The 19,243-nt window shown below is 44.1% G+C and overlaps 1 protein-coding gene across 5 annotated transcripts in view; it reads right to left on the reverse strand.

The window, feature by feature from the left end:
• Positions 1–18,815, reverse strand: part of LOC138099834 (ran-binding protein 3-like) — a 55,309-nt gene extending 36,494 nt beyond the window's left edge. For all 5 annotated transcript variants that reach the window (XM_068997375.1, XM_068997374.1, XM_068997371.1 and 2 more), the window contains exons 1-2: positions 18,737–18,815; positions 4,580–4,635 (exon numbers count right to left, since the gene is read on the reverse strand). In XM_068997375.1, the coding sequence (XP_068853476.1) occupies positions 4,580–4,635; positions 18,737–18,758 (78 nt within the window). In that variant the 5' untranslated portion in view covers positions 18,759–18,815. The remainder of the gene's footprint in view (positions 1–4,579; positions 4,636–18,736) is intronic.
• Between the last annotated feature and the right edge of the window lie 428 nt (positions 18,816–19,243).

A 19,243-nucleotide genomic window follows, 5' to 3' on the forward strand; every position in this document is an offset into this window, starting at 1 on the left:
CTGATCAAAACTAGTTATATAACAAACTAGAAATAAAGTGTTCTTTTCTATAGTCTACCAATACCCCAATCCAGGCTGGTGGAAGGAAGAGGACAAGGTGCAAGCTAGTTCATAAACAGTGGCATTTTCAAGTGCAAAAATTTTTTAAATCCGAGTGGAGAATCTACCTTTTCCTATACCTGTTACTAGGGAGGTCATAGTGATCCTACATGATGACAATCAGTAACAACCAGATTATCAAAGTTCACACTTGCAGAACAAATGACACTACTTAAAAAATATTTCTGGACAAAGTGTTTCTTTACACTGCTACTGATTAAATTTTTTTGAGGTAATATACCTGCTTAAAAATGCGTCAATCCAAAAACAATACTTTCACCTCAGAAATGCATGTTGAAAGTTAACATCAGAAAATTACAAGTAACCTGTGGCCAGAAACTTGCCATGAAATGGTTTTTCATGGCAGAAGCTAAAGTCAGTTTCAGAGCAGAAACACAAGTCAAACAAGTGTCTAATATTAAGCACATATATAAGTTGTATCCATCAATTTAAATATTTAATTTTAAAAGTGCTATGAAAAGCACAGCTTAGCTCATAAATAAGTCATTTGGATAGATAATGGAGTAACAGAAATACTCTATGCCTAACATAGCAAGGTTCGGACTTTGTATTACTTTCAGATCTCAAGAGTTTGAGTCTTAAGCTGATGCAATTTTCCAACTGGTGTTAGCACTAGAAACTCTGCTTGTTAGAAAAATGAACAGCAGCACTACTATTCAGATATTTGCAAGACTATATTTCACACATTGTAAAAATAGTTCTCAAAGAGTTAAGGAGACATGAAAATCATGAAAATGCAGACTCGCTCAAATTTAGTAATGGCCAACTTGGCATCCACTATTAATTGACATCTAAATTGAAAACAAGGACAGACTAATCCTGTCTTTAACTGCAAAACAAAACAACTCAAACCTCCTTACTGAAAGTAAAATTAAGAGGCAGCATTATGAACACCATGCACTTTTTATCCCCTCTAAATAAACATGTCAAACTGCAAGTTCTGATGTTTTATTCAGGTGTATATACATCCTTAGCTGGAAGATGCAGTTAAAAAATTAGTTTCCAGACTAGTATGAACTTTGTCCTGGAACATGCTGAATATTTTCCAATTTCTAGTGGAGAAAAAGATCATAGAACCATAGAATTGTTCAGGTTGGAAAACTCCTCCAAGATCAGAGTCCAGCCATTCCCCCAGCACTGCCAAGTCCACCACTAACCCATGTCCCCAACCACATCCACCCAAGCTTTTAAATCCCTCCAGGGATGGGGACTCCACCACTGTCCTGGACAGCTGTGCCAGGGCTAGACAGTCCTTTCAGAGACTCTGAAGAAATTCCCAGTATCCAACCTAAACCACCCCAGCACAATTTGAGGTCATTTCCTCTCCTCCTATCCCTTGTTCCCTGGTAGCAGAGCCTGACCCCCACCTGGCTGCACCCTCCTGTCAGGGAGTTGTAGAGAGTGAGAAGGTCTCCTCTGTGCCTCCTTTTCTCCAGGCTGAGCCCCTCCAGCTCCCTCAGCTGCTCCTCATCAGATTTGTGCTCCAGACCCTTCCCCAGCTCTGTTCCCTTCACTGGACATGCTACAGCCCTTTGATGACTTTCTTGTCATGAGGGGCCTAAAATTAAACCCAGGATGTGAAATGCCTCACCAGTGCCCAGCACAGGGGGACGGTCACTGCCCTGGTCCTGCTGGCCACACTATGGCTGCTACAGGCCAGGTGCCATTAGCCTTTTTGGCCACCAGGGCTCATGTTCAGCTGCTGTTGATCAGCACCACCAGGTCCTCCTCCACCAGGCAGCTTTCCAGCCACTCTGCCCCAAGCCTCAAGTGTTTCATGGTGTTGGTATGACCCACATGTCTGACACCTTCCAAGCACAAACTTAAGTCAAGATTTCTGGAAAAAGAATATTATTTAACTTAATAGTAGACACTGGTAGTTCCAGAGAAGTCAGTAAGACCGCTGAATTGTATCAACCCAGCTGTAATACTGAGATGATCTGTAGATGCTGCAATGAAATAATTCTGGTCAGGATGTCCAGGTTCATGTGGAAAAACACCAGGAACACATATAAACAACCATCACAGACAGTTAACTGAATACACAATGCCATGCATTTTCTCCCCCTCAGCTTACTGTCAGACTGCTGTGTCAGCACTTAAAAGCCTCCACTAACACTTTTGCTTACAGAAAAAAGTGACTTGACTAGACATTTTGCTAAATTAAAATTGTAATTTACATAGAGAAATTACGTATTCAAGTAGTGTGTTGTTTAACAACTATTTTGAAGTTACTTTTGCATTTTCTTTAAAATACTGCTCTAGGAAAAACTCCTCTGTTTACAGGATTTCCTTGCTAACTTTAATAAGGATAGCTTTTTGTGGTAGGCAATGCACTTAACCAGGCACCTTTTACAGAAGCAGTAACAGAGTTAACTCTTATTGGGAATATTTAGCTATTAAGTCTTTCGGAAAATACAGTAAAAGATCTGAGGCACTTTTCCTTAATTAAGTTTATTAAAGCTGGCCTGAATGCTAGGTTCTGATATATACAGCATAGATTAAGTGGCTGTTACTTTTGGCTCACAGCACCATGTTCTGACTATACTACTATCGTATCTATACTACAAAAAACACCTACTGGCATGAGCAACAAGCTCCTTATTTAATCAAACTGCAAGAAGCACAGCACTGATGCTTCTACAAGTCCTTCTCTGCAGTGTCAAATACAGCACAATAAAAGCTACTAAAATTACTAATCACTCCCCCTTCCCCTTTAAAAAAATCCTAATACACGTAATACATAGCTTAGCATAAGCATTTATGTCCGTTACTACTTTGAAAATTGGCAACTAACTGACAGATGCTACTATCAGACTCTCTGATCTGTTTCAAGGAACAAGCCCTATTCCCCAGCCAAGCCAGACTTATTCCAAGCCCAAAGCAACAGTGGCTAGCCCCCTTGACAGCACCACCACCACCTGGCATTTAGATCAATTTATAACTTATCTCTAACTCCTGTGGCCTTCAAGATGCTCGGGAACCCACTGACCCTCCACCCAACAAAGCCAGTCTGTGCCCAGGCAGAGGCTGTCCGGAATACAGCTCCCTGTTCAGCACCACCTCAGCATCCTCAGAGGCAGCTGGGAAGACTAAATCACAGATCTCCCTCCCTGGATCCTCTCTACCAGCCCCAAAATACATTATGCCTTTAATTAACATATTTAAAAAAATATTTTGTTGAGACCTATCAGAGTGCAACAGATCTGTCTCACAGCCCTATGCAGGAGCTTGCACAGCCTAACGCTGAAGACATGGAGTGTGCAGGCTGCTGGAGGGGTGCAGAAACAAAGGTACAACATGGAGGAACTTGAGAGCACAAGAACTGCTATCTTGGCATGTAAGGATCAGGCCAGCAAAAAAGGACACAGGACCATGTCACTCTGCCAGGATTGCACACTGCTGTGATCACCACTGCCAGGCTAAAGGACACCTGTGGAGAACACTCACCATGATGCAATTCAGAAAGGACTTCAGAACAGTCTAAGCAACAGTGGGTGATTGGGAGCTGTTTCCTAAAAGGCAACTTGATCAAAATTGGTAGTGCAAGCACTACCACTCCCTTCATTCCAAGGTATATATAAACAGCCACTGTAAAAAATGTAATTTAAAGAATGTCTTGAAAGTACTTCTCTCCAGCAGATTTAATTTGATTAGCTAATATTAAGAGGACAGCAGACTTAAAGCCCTTCCAAGCTGAGAAAAGATTTCAAGCTCCTGCTGAGGAATATGCCTACTGAACCTGTGAGAAAACTTGAGTCTGGAACTTGTTCCAAACCAGAGAAAAGCTATCAACTGAAAGTGGTTCAGTATTTCAATTCAAACATTTCTGACCCCACAGGTAACAAAACAATCCAGTGATCCAACAGAAAGTGTTATCATACACTTCTCTTCGTTCCCACCATCTTCAACAGAAACAAGAGTACCCTTGATTCTTTTTCCCCATAAATCTTAATAGCTTTTACTATTAACCAGACAGAATTAAATACCATAGTATATTGAGATGAGGGAACAGAATTACTATTTCCCAAGGAAACTAGACACTTCACAGCTTACTAACCAAAGATATGAGAGACATTTAAATACACTGAGGTGAAAAGCAATAATCTAGACCAGTTTTCTTTGCTTTATCTTAACCCTATTATCAGAAAAGAAATTTTGTAGCTTTGTCATGCAACTCAAGTGCCAGCACTCCTCTGCCACATGTTCAAGATACACCTTCACAACACTTTTTCTCCCATATTGGTCCATCTTCTGTCTGAAGAGCTACCTGTATTGTGAAACTATCATACATCTTCCCACTTTTAGCCCTTCAGTACCTGGTTGCTTTATGCCCATTAATGATGTTAATGCTTTATTAGCCATCTTCAAGACAATACAGACAAAGGGCTGATCACCATGGAAGGAAGGAGTCATGGCTAAGAACAAAACAGAACAAAAAGTATCAATATCTCCTTACCTTCTGTGCTTTATCCTTCTGAAATACAAAGACAGGTGGAGCAATGGCAGGTTTTTCTGTAAAAAGAGAAATCATTGGGGTTTTTTCCAACCACATTCATATTGACTATCATGAAAATGTTATCTTCTATGATGCTTTTACCAACAATGAATCCCTAAGCTGGTTAAATCTCAGTTACACATATTGTTTCTACCAGTTCCTGGTAACACACGTTTCTAAGGACTTGATCTCCAAAAGTAAAAATGAGTGTCTTAAGGTGAATAACACAACTAGTATCTGAAAGCTATTTGTGTTTCTCCTCCAGATCACTTTCAAGCTAGTACCATACTTTGGTACATCAGACAGAAAAGACCCTTTGCTGCAGCAGTTCACTAGCTGAGCAGACGCTTTTCCTTCCCCATTGTCACGCATTAATAAAAAGGGAGTTTGCTGTACACTCCCACAAACCCCTTTCTTAAAGGTCACCTAATACTGACATTTGATTACACTTGTATTTCATTATCATTGAAAATTTTAGGAAGGTCCTAAATCATTATTTGCAGGTCTAAAATTCAAACCGCGTATTTCACACATATTACAGAAGAACCAGTCTTTTCTGCATCATTTAAGAGCACATGTGCTTTCATCTTAAAGCTCTGAATCAACTATTAGCAGGATGCTATTTTCTAAATAAGCACATCAGCATCTAGTCTACAAGAACAGAGTTAATGTCTAGAATTAATGTATGTTTCCATTGTCCTTCGAGATTTCACAACTACCTCCGTGTCCTGAATAACAAAAGTATACACACACAGGGGGAGTGTGTGTGATAAAGCAGAGGTGAGAATTCAACAATCTGACACACCTTGTCTGTGAGTTATATCTGAAGAGAAGCTGCATGCACACTATGCAGTCGGCAGCCCTCCTGTATCTTTGTAGGGCTAAAGATGAGTACGATATTTCAGTCTGTCTTTCAGTCTGGAAAATGGGATTTAGGGAGAGCTAGATTTGCAAAGAAATTAGCCAAAAAGTTCCACCTTTGCAATTATCCAGTCTTATAAACAAGTCTAGACATTTAAGAAAATGAAAAATTTTAAAGCTTTCACAACTTGAGAGGCTACCATTAAAAAAAAATAAAGCCATCAGGAAGAATTACCTTGCACCTAAAAAAAGAACAGTATCACAAAATCCTCCATAAATCAGTTGCAGCATCAGTAAAGTACTTGGATCACCATATAAAGAAAAAGGGATTAAACTGTCCATTTGGGACCTGCTAGTGTTAGATCAGTTTGGCTGAAAAAGTGAAACTTTAGTTGACATACACAAAATTATGAAAATTATTACAAGAACTGTGCAATTAATTGTGAGGGTGGAAGAGCCTCTTTCTACTCTTCTGAGGATCTAACTCAAAGGGATAACCCAGCAAAACCAAAAAACACTGCAAGACTGACCTTGCAAGACTGGCATAACTTGTTCTACAAAAGGTAAAATTAATCAAGAAATTAAGCTACTTATGACATCATTTTGCCTGCTCTTTTTCCTCCTTTATTTTTTAAGTTTATCTATCCATCAAATCTGAATCTTAAAAATGCTTATTAATAAGAGCAATGCAGACAATCCATTTCAAAAGTGAAAACAATACAGACCCTTAAATGTGATACCTGTCCCAAAAAACAGTGTGTTGAAACAAGCCAGGGATCCCTTTTCATGCCCTTGGCCTCAGTATAACCTGCCTGTGGGAGGCTTCACTTAAGCAATGGCCAAGCTTTTAACCCTTGACTTCAAAGTGACAGTTATTTCTTAATACCATGTATACTTTAATGCTCATTAGTGCTACTGCTACAGCTGCAGTAGCAAGTAGCATGCTCTCTGCCAAACCAGTCAATATGGAGATCTACCAGAATGTGGGACTTGATTGTGTCACACACACCTTACAAGACTCCTGCACCAAATTCCACAAATACCAAGGAGAACCGAACAAAAAAACTACTTGTCTGTCTACTCTATAATAAAGGATTGAAGTACTGAGAGAGAAGAAAGCAAAGAAAAACAGATCCAACAACAATGCAGAGCGCAGAGAAAGCATGGGACAGCTGGAGGAAAGATGGAATGGGTAGCCAGAGAAATTGATGCAAAGTAACACAACAAAATAGGAGATGGAGTCCAGTGATTGAAAACTAAGCAGCCAGGAAAAAAGAAGACAGCTGCCAGGAGCAGCAGAAAGCTCCCAGGAAAAAAATTAACTAGATGAAAGAACAGGAAACAAAAGAGAGTGAAAAAACCCCAACTATTTGAGATTGTGTCCAGATATGACAAATGAGAATGGCAAAAGGATCTAATAAAGCAAATTATGGCCAGGCCTGTTAGTCAACCTGAAAAAGGAACACTTGTGCAACATTTGATAGTCTTTGTCCACCGAAGGAACACAGTCATCTAGTATTCAAGGTCCAAGAATCTCACTACTGCTCTTGTTGACTGTAAGACCAACTGACAGGGTCAGGAATGACAATGAGACAACAGGCACTCACAGCTACAACTGTGCCAGAGCTTGCTCAGGAACAGACACAGGGAACACTTGTTCATTGTGTCCTTTCTGAAGTCTGCAACAAGACCACAATGGTGGAAACACCTCCCTAATTCTAGCCCAAGGCAAGAAGGGATCACTGGACTGCCTAATCTGACCACCTTCATTAAATACTGCATATTTTTCTAAGCCTTATCTAAATTTTGGGTCAACGTTTTCATTGAAGACATCAAAAGCAAAGTATTACTGCCTTCAATCATCCATTTCCACACTTGGTAAAAAATTCTAGTGTCAAGTTTCCCATTCAAATGTCCAGCTTTTGGTTCCCATTTCTAGTGATGTTTTTAAATGCATTTATGTAGAGCTCTCTAGCACTTAATGTTTTTCGTACACTTACACATACCATATTTCCTTATCAAATGAAGAACCCTCATACCAGGCTTTATTTTTGAAGATCAAAAATGTAGATGTTAGGTAGTTCTTCAGTTTTTCCAGTCAAGTGCTGCTCCAAAACAAGAATTCCACTGTTATTTGTACTAGCCAAACTCTGGGCCACACAGTCACATTCTCAAGCATGCTTTTGTTCCACCAGGCTGTCTGATACGACCTACGATAAAATGGATCTGCCAGGTCCACAAAACTGTCAGCAACTTGAAAATAAAGCATGATAGATGAAGGAAAACACCACAACCTTCAAACTTCAGGGAGAATGCATGTAAGAGAACATGAGATCTCCTTCACCAAGAGAGGAGCAGTCAGAGCACATAGTTCTTAAAAACTGAGGAATAGACTTGTTTTTTTGTTCAGAGAATGTTGGGGTCCCTCCCCCTGCCATGTAGCCCTGGGAGAGGGACCCTGAGGGGAGACACGGGGTTTCCCTGCCCCTGCTCAGCCTCGTTCCCCATTGGTTGGTTTGTGTTTCCCTGTGCGGGCAGGGACCCTCAGGTCCCGTGATTGTGGGAGTTCCTCGGCAGATCCCGGCCATGCAGCTGGGAAAATAAACATCTCTGAAACATCTATCAAGAATCTGTCCCTATATATTTCTTTTCCACGGGCCTCCTTGTTTGATACATCGTGTTGCAGAATCCCCACTGTAACAAATGGTAGGGAATTGCAAGCAGAACAATCCCCCATCCCTAAGGACAGCGACTGATTTGTGAGTAAATTCTAGAAACTGTGGATTCCTCTTCTTGGTTTTGTTTTGCTATTCCATATCTAAACTATGGAGGAACCGTGGAAAGACTCTTGGCTCTCAGAGCCACATATGGACATTTATCTTAAACTTGAAAAGATTCTTGAACAATGATTTGTAAAGTTTAGCTTAATTCAAGCTCAAAAGGAACTGAAACGCTTCTTGACATGGTTGTTTAAGAACTTTTTCTATGTTTCTTGGGATTTAATTCTTACCAAAGACTTTTGGAATACTGTTTGGACGCAGTTAATTTTTGAGTCAAAATACATGCCGATGGAGGAGTATTTTCGTGAATATTATTTAATTACTGAGACTGTTGAGCAATGTCAGCTGTGTCCTGGTGAAGGGAAGCCTGGCTGAGGGACCGTGCGACCCAGGCCACGTGCACCGAGCGCTCTGCGAGCAGCAGCGAGGCAGTTCCCACGCGCGGGCGGAGCCACGCGAGCCGCAGTGTCGGTGGCAGAGCGAGGCACAGCGGGAGTGGTGCGACCCAGCAGTGCCCGCCCGGCCCCGCGCAGCGCGTGGTGGAGCGAGCCCCGTGAACGCCCGACCCAGAGGGGCGGCGCGCGGGCGGCAGCTGGCGGCGGTGGAGCGGAGCCGTGCCCAGCCGAAACGCGCGCTGGAGCAGAGTGCGGAGGGGTCATCGCTCGGAGGCCCGGCCGAGACGTGGGCGCAGCGCCTGGCAGCGCAGCTGAGAGCAGAAGCGGCGACGCATGGAGAACTGAGCGGCGCGGCCTAGCCCAGCTCGCGTGGCCCCGAATGCGACCCCGGGAAGAGCGCTCAGGCACCAGCAGCTCTGGCGGCCCCGGCAGCACGAGCAGCCCCGACAATTCCAACACAGGAGCGACCGAAAGCGAAAGAGAAAGCAAAAACACAGTGAGACAGAAAACAGCAGCCACTTGGAAAAGATCACTGTTAGCTACGATTTTAGGAATAGTAAAATGGTATAATGTTAAATAAAATTATGGTTTTATAACAAGATGTGACAACCAGCAAGACATATTCGTTCATAGAACTGCTATTAAAAAGAATAACCCTGAAAAATGCATCCCAAGCTTGGGAGATGGAGAGGTGGTGGAATTCAAAATTGTGCAAGGTAGAAGAGGGTTACAAACATCAGCGGTCACTGGGCCTGATGGTGTTTCTGTAAAAGGCAGTATACATGCTAAAAATCGTAGTCATGTTAGACAATATCTCCATTATAAGCCTCTCCTACAGTCTCCCTTTCCTAATCCCACCTTTCCCTTTTACCCTGTATTCTACTACCCCCAGTGTATTCCCAATCCTTTTTTCCACCCATGGTTTCCCTCATAAAACCATGCCTTTGCCAATTGTTTCCCCAAAAATCCCTTTCCAATGCTGAGGGGGGGATGAAAAGGGGAAGGGAAGAAATTAAACTCTCTGCTGCCTCAGTTTCCCCACAAAGCATGCCCAGAGAGTCATGTGTCCCTTCTGTCAGCCTTAAGATGTTCCACAGAATCTGTCTGGACATTCAAAGACTCAGGAGGGTGGCTTGTTTTGTTTTGAACTTGTCCTTGTTGTTTTCAATGTTAAGTTTTAAATCTCTTTTTGTTAAAAATAAACGGGTGAAATGTCGGGGTCCCTCCCCCCGCCATGTAGCCCTGGGAGAGGGGCCCTGAGGGGAGGCACGGGGTTTCCCTGCCCCTGCTCAGCCTCGTTCCCCATGGGTTGGTTTGTGTTTCCTGCACGGGCAGGGACCCTCGGGTCCCGTGATTGCCGCAGTTCCTCGGCAGATCCCGGCCATGAGGCTGGGAAATGAAACATCTCTGAAACATCTATCAAGAATCAGTCCATATATATTTCTTTTCCACGGGCCTCCTTGTTTGATACATCGTGTTACAGTATCACCACTGTAACAAGAGAAGCAGACAGAAACATGGCAGAACAAAGAGGTGGAGAAAACAAATGTCAATTTTCTAACCAAGTCAGTCTTGATGAAGGTGCTCAGATAAAGCCCAAGCATGTAAGAAGGAAAGCAAAACTTCAGTAATTAGCATCAGAGACAGTACCTCTCCAGTCTCAAGATCTGGAACTCATACAAACCTGAATGGTTTAAGGCTGTCAAATCAAATTGAATCCACAACGGAAAACCAACTGAATTCACAGAACTCCTTCCTGCAGTTTATTCACATTACAGGTATTTCAACCTGCATGAATAACTACAAAAACCTCAAGAGCTGGCTTTCACAGGCTAAATTTCTTTAACATATTTTGCCATCAAGTCATTAGCTATCGATAAATCCCTATGTGCTGTCAGAAAAACATGTACTAATAAATCTGCTGAGCTTCCTTCACAAGCTGGAAATCAGAATGCAGAAACAGAAAATACTACCTCAATAGCTCATGCAGAGATATCATCTTCAAGTCATATATACCATTTAATATGAGATTTTTAACCTAGATATGTGACCACTAGTAGCTGTAGCAAACTCTCCCATGTCAACCACCTTTCTCACAGCTAGACAAAACATCCGTTCACACTAACACAACCATGGCAGCTGGTGCACCTCTAGCAGCCACATGGTGTCAGACCTTTATTGCAGCACGAAATGACTCATTACTGAAAAAAATCCAAGGGGTTAAGGGCAATAAGAAAAGCTTCTGTAGGTACATTAGTGATAAGAGAAAGGCTGGGGAAAACATGAGCCTTCTCCAGCAGGAAATAGGAGACCTCGTTACCGTGGATATGGAGAAGGCTGAGGTACCCAATTTTTGACACTGTCTTCACCAGGAAGTGCTCCAAACACTCCACCCAAGTTATAAAAGGCAAAAGCAGCAGGGACTAGCACAATGAAGGACCACCTGCTATAGGACAACAGGCTTGAGACCATCTAAGGAAGCTGAAGGTGCACAAGTCCATCCAACTGATGAAATGCATTCATGAGTCCTAAGGGAACTGTCAGAGGAAGTGGCTAAGCCACTTTCCATTCATTGAGAAGTCGTGGCCATCTGAGGAAGTTCCCAGTGACTGGAAAATAGGAAACATAGCCCCCATTTACATAAAGAGAGAAAAGGCAGACTTGGGGCATTACAGGCTGGCCGGCCTCACTTCTGCACCTGGCAAGATCGTGGAACAGACCCTCCTGGAAACTGTGCTAAGGCACATGGAAAATAAGGTAGTGATTGGTGAGAGGAAACACAGCTTCACTTACAGTAAACCATGCCTGACAAATTTGGTGGAGTTCTATGATTGTGTTACAGTGTTGGTGGACAAGGGAAGAGCAACTGACAGTCTACCTGGACTTGTGCAAAACATTTGACACTGTCCCATGGTGATCCTTGTCTCTAAATTGGACAGATGGGCCACTCCCTGGATAAGGAATTGGCTGGTGGCTGCACTCAGCATTGCAGTCAATAGCTTAGTGTCCAAGTGGAGATCAAGTTTGAGACCAGCAACATTTAATACTTTTGTTGGTGACATGAACAGTGGGATTGAGGGCACCCACAGCAAGTCTGCCAATGACACCAAGCTGTGTGCTTTGGCTGATGTGCTGGAGGGAATGGATGCCATCTGGACAGGCTGGAGAGGTGGGACTGTGCAAACCTTATGAACTTCTACAAGGCCAAGTGCAACTCCTGCACATGTGTCAGGGCAATCCCAAACACAGGCTGAGGATAGAATGGATTGAGAAAAGGCCTGGGGAGAAGGACTTGTGGGTGCAGGTGGATAAGAAGCTCAGCATGCCCCAGCCACAGGCACTGGCACACAGAAACCCCCCCTGTGCTGGGCTGAGCCCCCAGCGTGGGCAGCAGGGGAGGGGGATTCTGCCCCTCTGCCCCGCTCAGCTGAGACCCCACCTGCAGAGCTGCCCCAGCCCTGGGGAACAACATCAGGAGCACGTGGAGCTGCTGGAGCCACTCCAGAGGAGGCCACGGAGATGCCCCAAGGGCTGGAGCCCCTCTGCTCTGGAGCCAGGCTGGGAGACCTGGGGGTGTTCACCTGAGAAGAGGAGGCTCTGGGGAGACCTTAAAGCCCCTTCCAGCGCCTAAAGGGGCTCCAAAAAAGCTGAAGAGGGACTTTGGACAAGGAGGAATGACTTCAAACTGACAGAGGGTAAATTTAGATTAGATATTAGGAAGAAAATCTTCCCTGCAAGGGCGCTGAGGCCCTGGCACAGGTTGCTTCATGGACCTGTGGGTGCTCCATCCCTGCCAACATTCAAGGCCAAACTGGACAGGGCTTGGAGCAACCTGGTCTAGTGGATGGTGTCCCTGAACACTGGGGGGATGGGGGGGTGGTGTGTTGGTGGTAGATGTCTTCAAAGGTCTCTTCTAACCCAAACCATTCTACGGTTCTTATGAAAATAGAAACACCTGCACAAGTGTGTATCTCTGTAGAATTCTCAGGCTCACAGAGTATATCTCATGGCACAGCAGTGACAAGTGCCAAAAAAGCAGTCACCTTCTTCACTGCTGAGCCCATTGTGCCTCTACCATAAGGGCACAGCATAATTCAGGTTCGAGGTCTCTAGTCCAATCTCCTGCTTCAAGTAAGGTCAGTTATGTTGTTAGGCCAGGCTAATCAGGTTATTCAGCCTGGTCTTAACATCCAAAGATGGAAGCTAAGCAGCCTCCCAGGGTAATCTCTTCTACTGCTTGACTGAAAAAAAACCCACTACCACCTCAAAAAACCCAACCTTTCCTCTATTTCCAGCCTGAACACCTCATTCCACCTTTTGTCTTTTGTCCTTCCAACATACACCACTCTGATGGGCCTGGGTCTGTCTATCTAATAACCTCCTCACACACCCTGATAAGCTCCAAATGTGCCTCTCTGAAGACTTCTTTCCTCTAGGCTGAACACATCCAGTCTCCTCACAGGACATGCAACCCAGATCACCAAATACCTTGGTGATTCACACTAATCTTTAAATTTTAGAAGGAACCATGTCATGAAAACAACTTTCAAGACCTCACCAGATCTGCTGTAGCCATGTTGTTAAGAGGAAAATTTATTTTTAAAGCTAAGAACTACAATGTTTCAAACACTTTTTCATTTTAAATTTGCTCCAAATTACATTTAGAAATGCAATAGTTCCTGATTACATGGTAAACTACATGAGGCAGGGGAGAAAAAACCAAAACTGCACTGCAACTTCTTGGCAAGTGAGTCCTTGCTTGGATTTCAAGAAGCACTCTTCGACACCAGAAGCATAGAAGTTGAAAATAGCTACTCCAACTGTAACTCATGTAATATATCACCTGAGAGAAAAGGTGTACCAGACCTGTGAACAATGAATGAGTGTTAAAAAGAACAGCAATTAGGCTGTTAGCTGACTGAAAATACTCAGAGCAGTAATTTATCACTTGTGAAATACTTATCTGAGAGCCAAGAAAATAAAAGTTCAAAGTTAGGTTTAATTATGCTTATTGGAACATTGCAGGCCACAAAAAAAGTTCTTGGGGATTTTTTTCACCATTTACGTTATGAAGAGCAGAATAATCATGCTAAATGTAACGTATTAAGAGATACAGACAATTTGCAGCACTATAAAATTCTAAAGGTGTTGCTAACAACACAAGATTCTCTTTCAATAGCTAAAAATAGACTCAAAGCAAAGAGCAAGCTGCCACACCCAGAGCTGATCTGCAGAAAGACCTCCACAAGCAAAATCTAGAGACATACTTCATGACAGAAAGAACGAGAAACACTAATGGATCATTTATGGCCAAACTTCACAAATGATGTCACGATGAATAGAACTGACACGGGGAAAAAGAGATACTTCTGCAAATGTTACAAGTCAGAAAAGAAAAGAGTAGCTTATTTTCATATAAGAGGAAAAAGAAAGCCATGAGGCAGGCCAACTACTTTGCAATGTAGATAAAATATTTATCAAGAATTCCAAAAAGTCTTAACAAAATATTAAAGCATTTAGATAGCTCTATCTTGTCAATTAACTAGATCTTTAAGGTGTCTAGGTGTGAATTACTTGTCACTCAGCCTAACTTTGCACCCACTAATACATCTGAAGTCACCATGGGGGAAAAAAAAGATCTTGTTGCTAGAGTCTGCAAACAGAGTCAGTGGTGAGTGCCACACTCTCCCCTCAAAGTAACAGCAGACCTTCCTCTGTCTAAAAGCTACCATGAGACAAGTAGAATAAACAAACAGGGCAAACCCTGCCCCAAAACAGCACAGAAGCAATGGCAGCATCCTACAAGTCTGGCAAGGAAATGATATTGATTAGTTTGAAAGGACCTACTTCAGTTTGCTCACCTTCTGTGCATTTCATAAAATCATAAAATATGCTGAGTTGGAACGGACCCATCAGGAACATCGAGTCCAGCTCCTGGCTCTGCACAGGACATCCCAGAAAGGCCACCATGTGACAGAGCACTGTCCAAATGCTCCTTGAATTCAGGCTTGGTGCTGTGACCACTGCCCCGAGAAGCCTTATGTGCTCAACCTCCCTCTCGGTGGAAAACCTTTTCCTGGTATCCAACCTAAACCTCCCCTGACTCAGCTTCATGCTGTTTCCTCAAGCTCTGTCACTGGTCATGAGAGTGTAGAGTCTGGTACCTGCCCCTCAGCTTTTTTTCCCCCCCTCATGAGGAGGTTGAAGATTGCATTGAGGTGTCCCCTCAGTTTCCCCTTCTCCAGGCAGAACAAACCAAGTGCCCTCAGCAGCTCCTCGTACGGCTTCCCCTCTAGACCCTTCCCATTCCTTCTGGCCCTTCTTTGGACACTCTCTATAAGCTTAATGTCTTTGATTATACTGTGGTGCCCAAAACTGCCCCCAGAACTCAAGGTGAGGCTGCCCCAGTGCAGAGCAGAGAGACACAATCCCCTCCCTCGCCTGGCTGTGCCTGATGTCCCCCAGGACACGGTTGGCCCTCCTGCTCCAGGGCACTGCTGACTCAGATCCAAGTTGCCATTGACCAGGACCCCCAGGTCCCTTCCTGCAGCACTGCTCTCTAGCCTCTAATTAATGTAAGGCAGTTACACACAGTAAACCTGTTATAATTGTGAACTGTATGCTCAGCAATTTCATAAAGCCAAGTAAGCTGCAGATACCTCCTGAAGGGAAATGTGAATACATCCATCAAATTTTAGCCCTAAGAAAAATTTGTATCACCTTTCAGCCATTGAAAATATAAAGTAATTCATTCTCCACACAAAGGGATCCTGTTGTCTTGAAAGTGCAGCTTCAGTAGTAATTTACAGACAAGCAAATTACTAGCTGTGTATTAGCTGCAAGTTAATGAGAAGCATTCAGGTTCCCATGAATATATGGGACTGACAGGAAGTTGCTAGTTCTCTTTGGTACTCTAGCTGGGTTGTCTTAAAACTGTCACTTCACACATGTGGCAGTGAAGTACCAAAGACTTCAAAGAAAGTTTCTAAGAATATTTAGTAACTACTTTATACATTAGTACCAATACCAACTACGCCTACCATTCTAAAATCCTGGTTTTCAATAATCACCCTCACAATAACAGTCCCCAAAACCTTTACCACAATGTCACTAAATCTTTGCAGCAAAGTCAATCAAACTTCACACAGCTAGGGAGAAGTTACTCTCTCCTCCTCTTCATTAGCTCCACACTTATCAGCTCATCTCTCACCATGACAGGCAATGCCAAGACCAGGATCTGTTCTTAGGAAACTTCACAGTACAAACTTCTTTGGAAAGTGGCACTAGGACTACCTTATCGTTCATCCCCCCTCTGTGCAGTAGAGGACCTCCTTAAACCAACAACCTTCTTCTGTCAAGATATAGTTGGCCATCACTCCAATATAAAGAGTGATAGCTAACCATTTCACCTACTCAATAGAAGCAAAGGAAAGACAAGTGAATGAAAAAGATTTGAGGAACAATAAGAATGAAATAAATTAAGTAATTATTAGAGGAAATGCTTGTAGCTTTGAAGAAATGCATCACAGAAAGATTATCCATTAAATAGTTTGAAGTTGCCAAGGACATGGGTAGAATGGTTACTTGGAGGCAGTACTGCAGCTCAGCGGTGATTTAAGACATTCAGTAGTCTAAGAGAGACATCAGAACCTAGAAGGTAAAGATAACTAATACACTGTTGGAAACAGAAACACCAATCAATGAATTGAAAGATGACTGTCATGGTAAATGTTAAAAGAGCTTTGCATTAGTAAGATGAGAAGATACAGGCAGCATGAAACTCAGCACTTTTCAAGGCCAGAAAAAGGTTTATTGCAGTAACCAAACAGGTATGAATCTTGAGTTTCACCTGCATGAACAAACAATAAAAGCTACTGTTTAAACACGCCAAACAAAAACAGTCTGGAAGAATGACCGAAATCTCATTCTAGGTACTTGTGTCCACTATGCGTCAAAGAATAATTAGCTTCACACCTCACAGTGAAGTATAATTGAGACAGCACTGTTGTACAGATCAATCAGGATTAAGGAACATTAAGAACTTTGCTGTAATCACACTTCTTTGTGAACATGAACATTGAGCTATCAAATACTATAAATAATAGAAGACCAATATGATGCAGAAGGTCACAGAATTATCAGTACCAAAATAGTTACTTCAAATATTCAAGTGAAAATACCTGAGCACAAGGAAGTAAAGCGTTCACCTAAACAATGGAAAAATAAAACTAATTGATGTGTTTAAGAATGAGGAGAAAACAATCACCTGAGAAGATCCTAGCCATGACAGACTGCAAATAAGGCAAGTAGAAAGACTACGGAATTCTCCAAGTTTCAGCACAAAGATGCAAATTCCGGAAAGTGCATGTATTTCCACTATTACACAAAGAACATACACCTCAAAAATGGAACTGAAGGGAACAAAACTAGCAACGGTCAATGATATTAGAACGAGCAGAAAATAACAGTTCCAAAGCAAGCTAATCTTGCTTCATCTGAGGAAAGATTGTATCACATGCTTACTGCAAGAAAAAACAACAGCAACAGATGAAGGTGACAACTCTGGAAAGACACCCGAATATGAACTAAAGAGGTTTGCAGGTGAGGTAAGTCTCTGGAGGCAGGAAAGGGTCTTAAGGATGGGATCACACTCCCCCTGCCATCCCAGACAGTCTATAAGACCCTGCAGAAAAACAGAAGTAGAGATAGAATCACAAAATAAGTCGTCATCAAAAGACATAATAAATATTGGTAAACTGCTAAGCTTAATGTTCTCCAGCAGAAAGGGGAGGTAAAGTGAGGGGCTTGCATGACTTAAGACAACTATTGCCAAGCTTCTGGTTCTAAAAGAACAAAAGAACCCATTCAAATTTATTATAAGATCATTATACTATATAATACTATATTATACTATATAATGGCAGTATATTAAGCAAATACTGACATTAAGTTACTCACGAATAGTCATTACAGATTTGGCTACTACTATTCTTGAGACCACTTATCATGCCTCCTCAGGCACTGACAACTCATCTTGAGTCTGGAAGCCAACAGCCCAAGACATGCTGCATCACAGGATTTGTTAAGTGTAATTGTATTGTTAACTGCTTGTAGGCTTCATATTCAAAGGCTGCACCTACAAAATTTATTTGCTTCCTGTTGTTTAACGTTAATATCGGAACAGTAATTGCCACTGACAGAGAGTTCAAAAGTAAGAAACAGTCCTGAAAGAAGGGGCCTCACACACACTTTCATTCACCTCCCTCTGGGTATTTCTTTCCCTCTGACATTACCTGAGAAGAATGATGAGAAACAACAGAGACAGCAGGGCAAACTGGCTTTTGTCAAAACACTGAGAGACGTTTGTCATTCCCAAAGGCAAAATATAGATACCCACTGCCACTTAAAACACCACTATACACACCTTGGGGCAGAATACACAAATACTGGAGTATTGCTGCCCAGGTTCTCCTAACACTCTTCAGAAGAAAAAATAAAGCCACTTTACTAGTGGACCTGTGATGTTTTCAGCTCAAAAAAATAGAATGCATCTACTATGATACCCCATCTTGTTTTACATAGCCCTTCTATTAATCCTTTAACTAAAGAAAGGATTAACATGAATGTAAGCAAAAGATTTACAGTGGTGCGAAAGTTGTGGACAGTAACTTCAAAAAGCAACTAGACAAGGCGGGGCACAAAGCGGCTCAGAGCCGGGGCCGAGACGCAGCGCTCGCTGCCGCGCTCCAGGGCCCGTGCCTAGCACCGAGTCCGCTGTCCGCGTCCAGGGAACACCGACCCGCGGGAGGCACTGAGGGCGCAACCCCAGCCTAACCCCGGCCGCCCCCGCCTCGCGGACAGCGCGGTGGCCCGGCCAAGGCGCTTCCTTTGTCCGGCCGCTCGCCCCACAGTGGCCGGGACGGCCGCGGGGAGGTGGCGCTCCCGGACGCGCCCCTAAACGCGGATAGCCTAGGCTAGGGTAGGATAGCCTAGCCTAGCCTAACCGAGCCTAGCCGGGCCGGGCCCTCGACGGCGCAGGGCCGGTGTGGGCCAGGGTAGCGATGCCTGCAACTCCCACCTACCTTCGTTCGCCAGATCCGCCATTTTACTTCCTCAGCCGCGCCCACAATGCATCGCGCGGCCGGGCGACACCGCTCAGCGCGAGCCCCGCGCGCCGCGCACGCCCCGATTTACGGCCGCTCCGGGACGGCACCGCGCGTGCGCGGCGGGGCGGGGCGGGCCGGGGCCGGGGCCGGGGCCGGGGCCGGGGCCGGGGCCGGGGCCGGGGCCGGGGCCGTCCCTGGCGGACTCGCGGGCCCCGCGTGGTGTCCGATCGGTTCCAGCAGCTCGGGCGGGCGGTCTGGGCAGCGTCTCCGTGGGCCGGCTCGTTACGGGGCCCCCGTTGGCCCGATCGCTCCCTGCGGCCCGTGCACCGTGTGTACCGTGGCGGCCGCGGCCGTCGGAGCGGGGCCAGTTGCGAGTCTCCGTTCCGTGCGCGGCCTTGCCCTCCGCAGCTCCTCCCGCGGCTGCGGAGCCCCGGCGGGCCGGCCATGTGCTGCTCCTGGTGCCACATCCTGTGCTCGCCGTGC

Source organism: Aphelocoma coerulescens, chromosome 28 (genome assembly GCF_041296385.1).
Source record: "Aphelocoma coerulescens isolate FSJ_1873_10779 chromosome 28, UR_Acoe_1.0, whole genome shotgun sequence".
In the NCBI taxonomy this organism is placed as follows: Eukaryota; Metazoa; Chordata; class Aves; order Passeriformes; family Corvidae; genus Aphelocoma; species Aphelocoma coerulescens.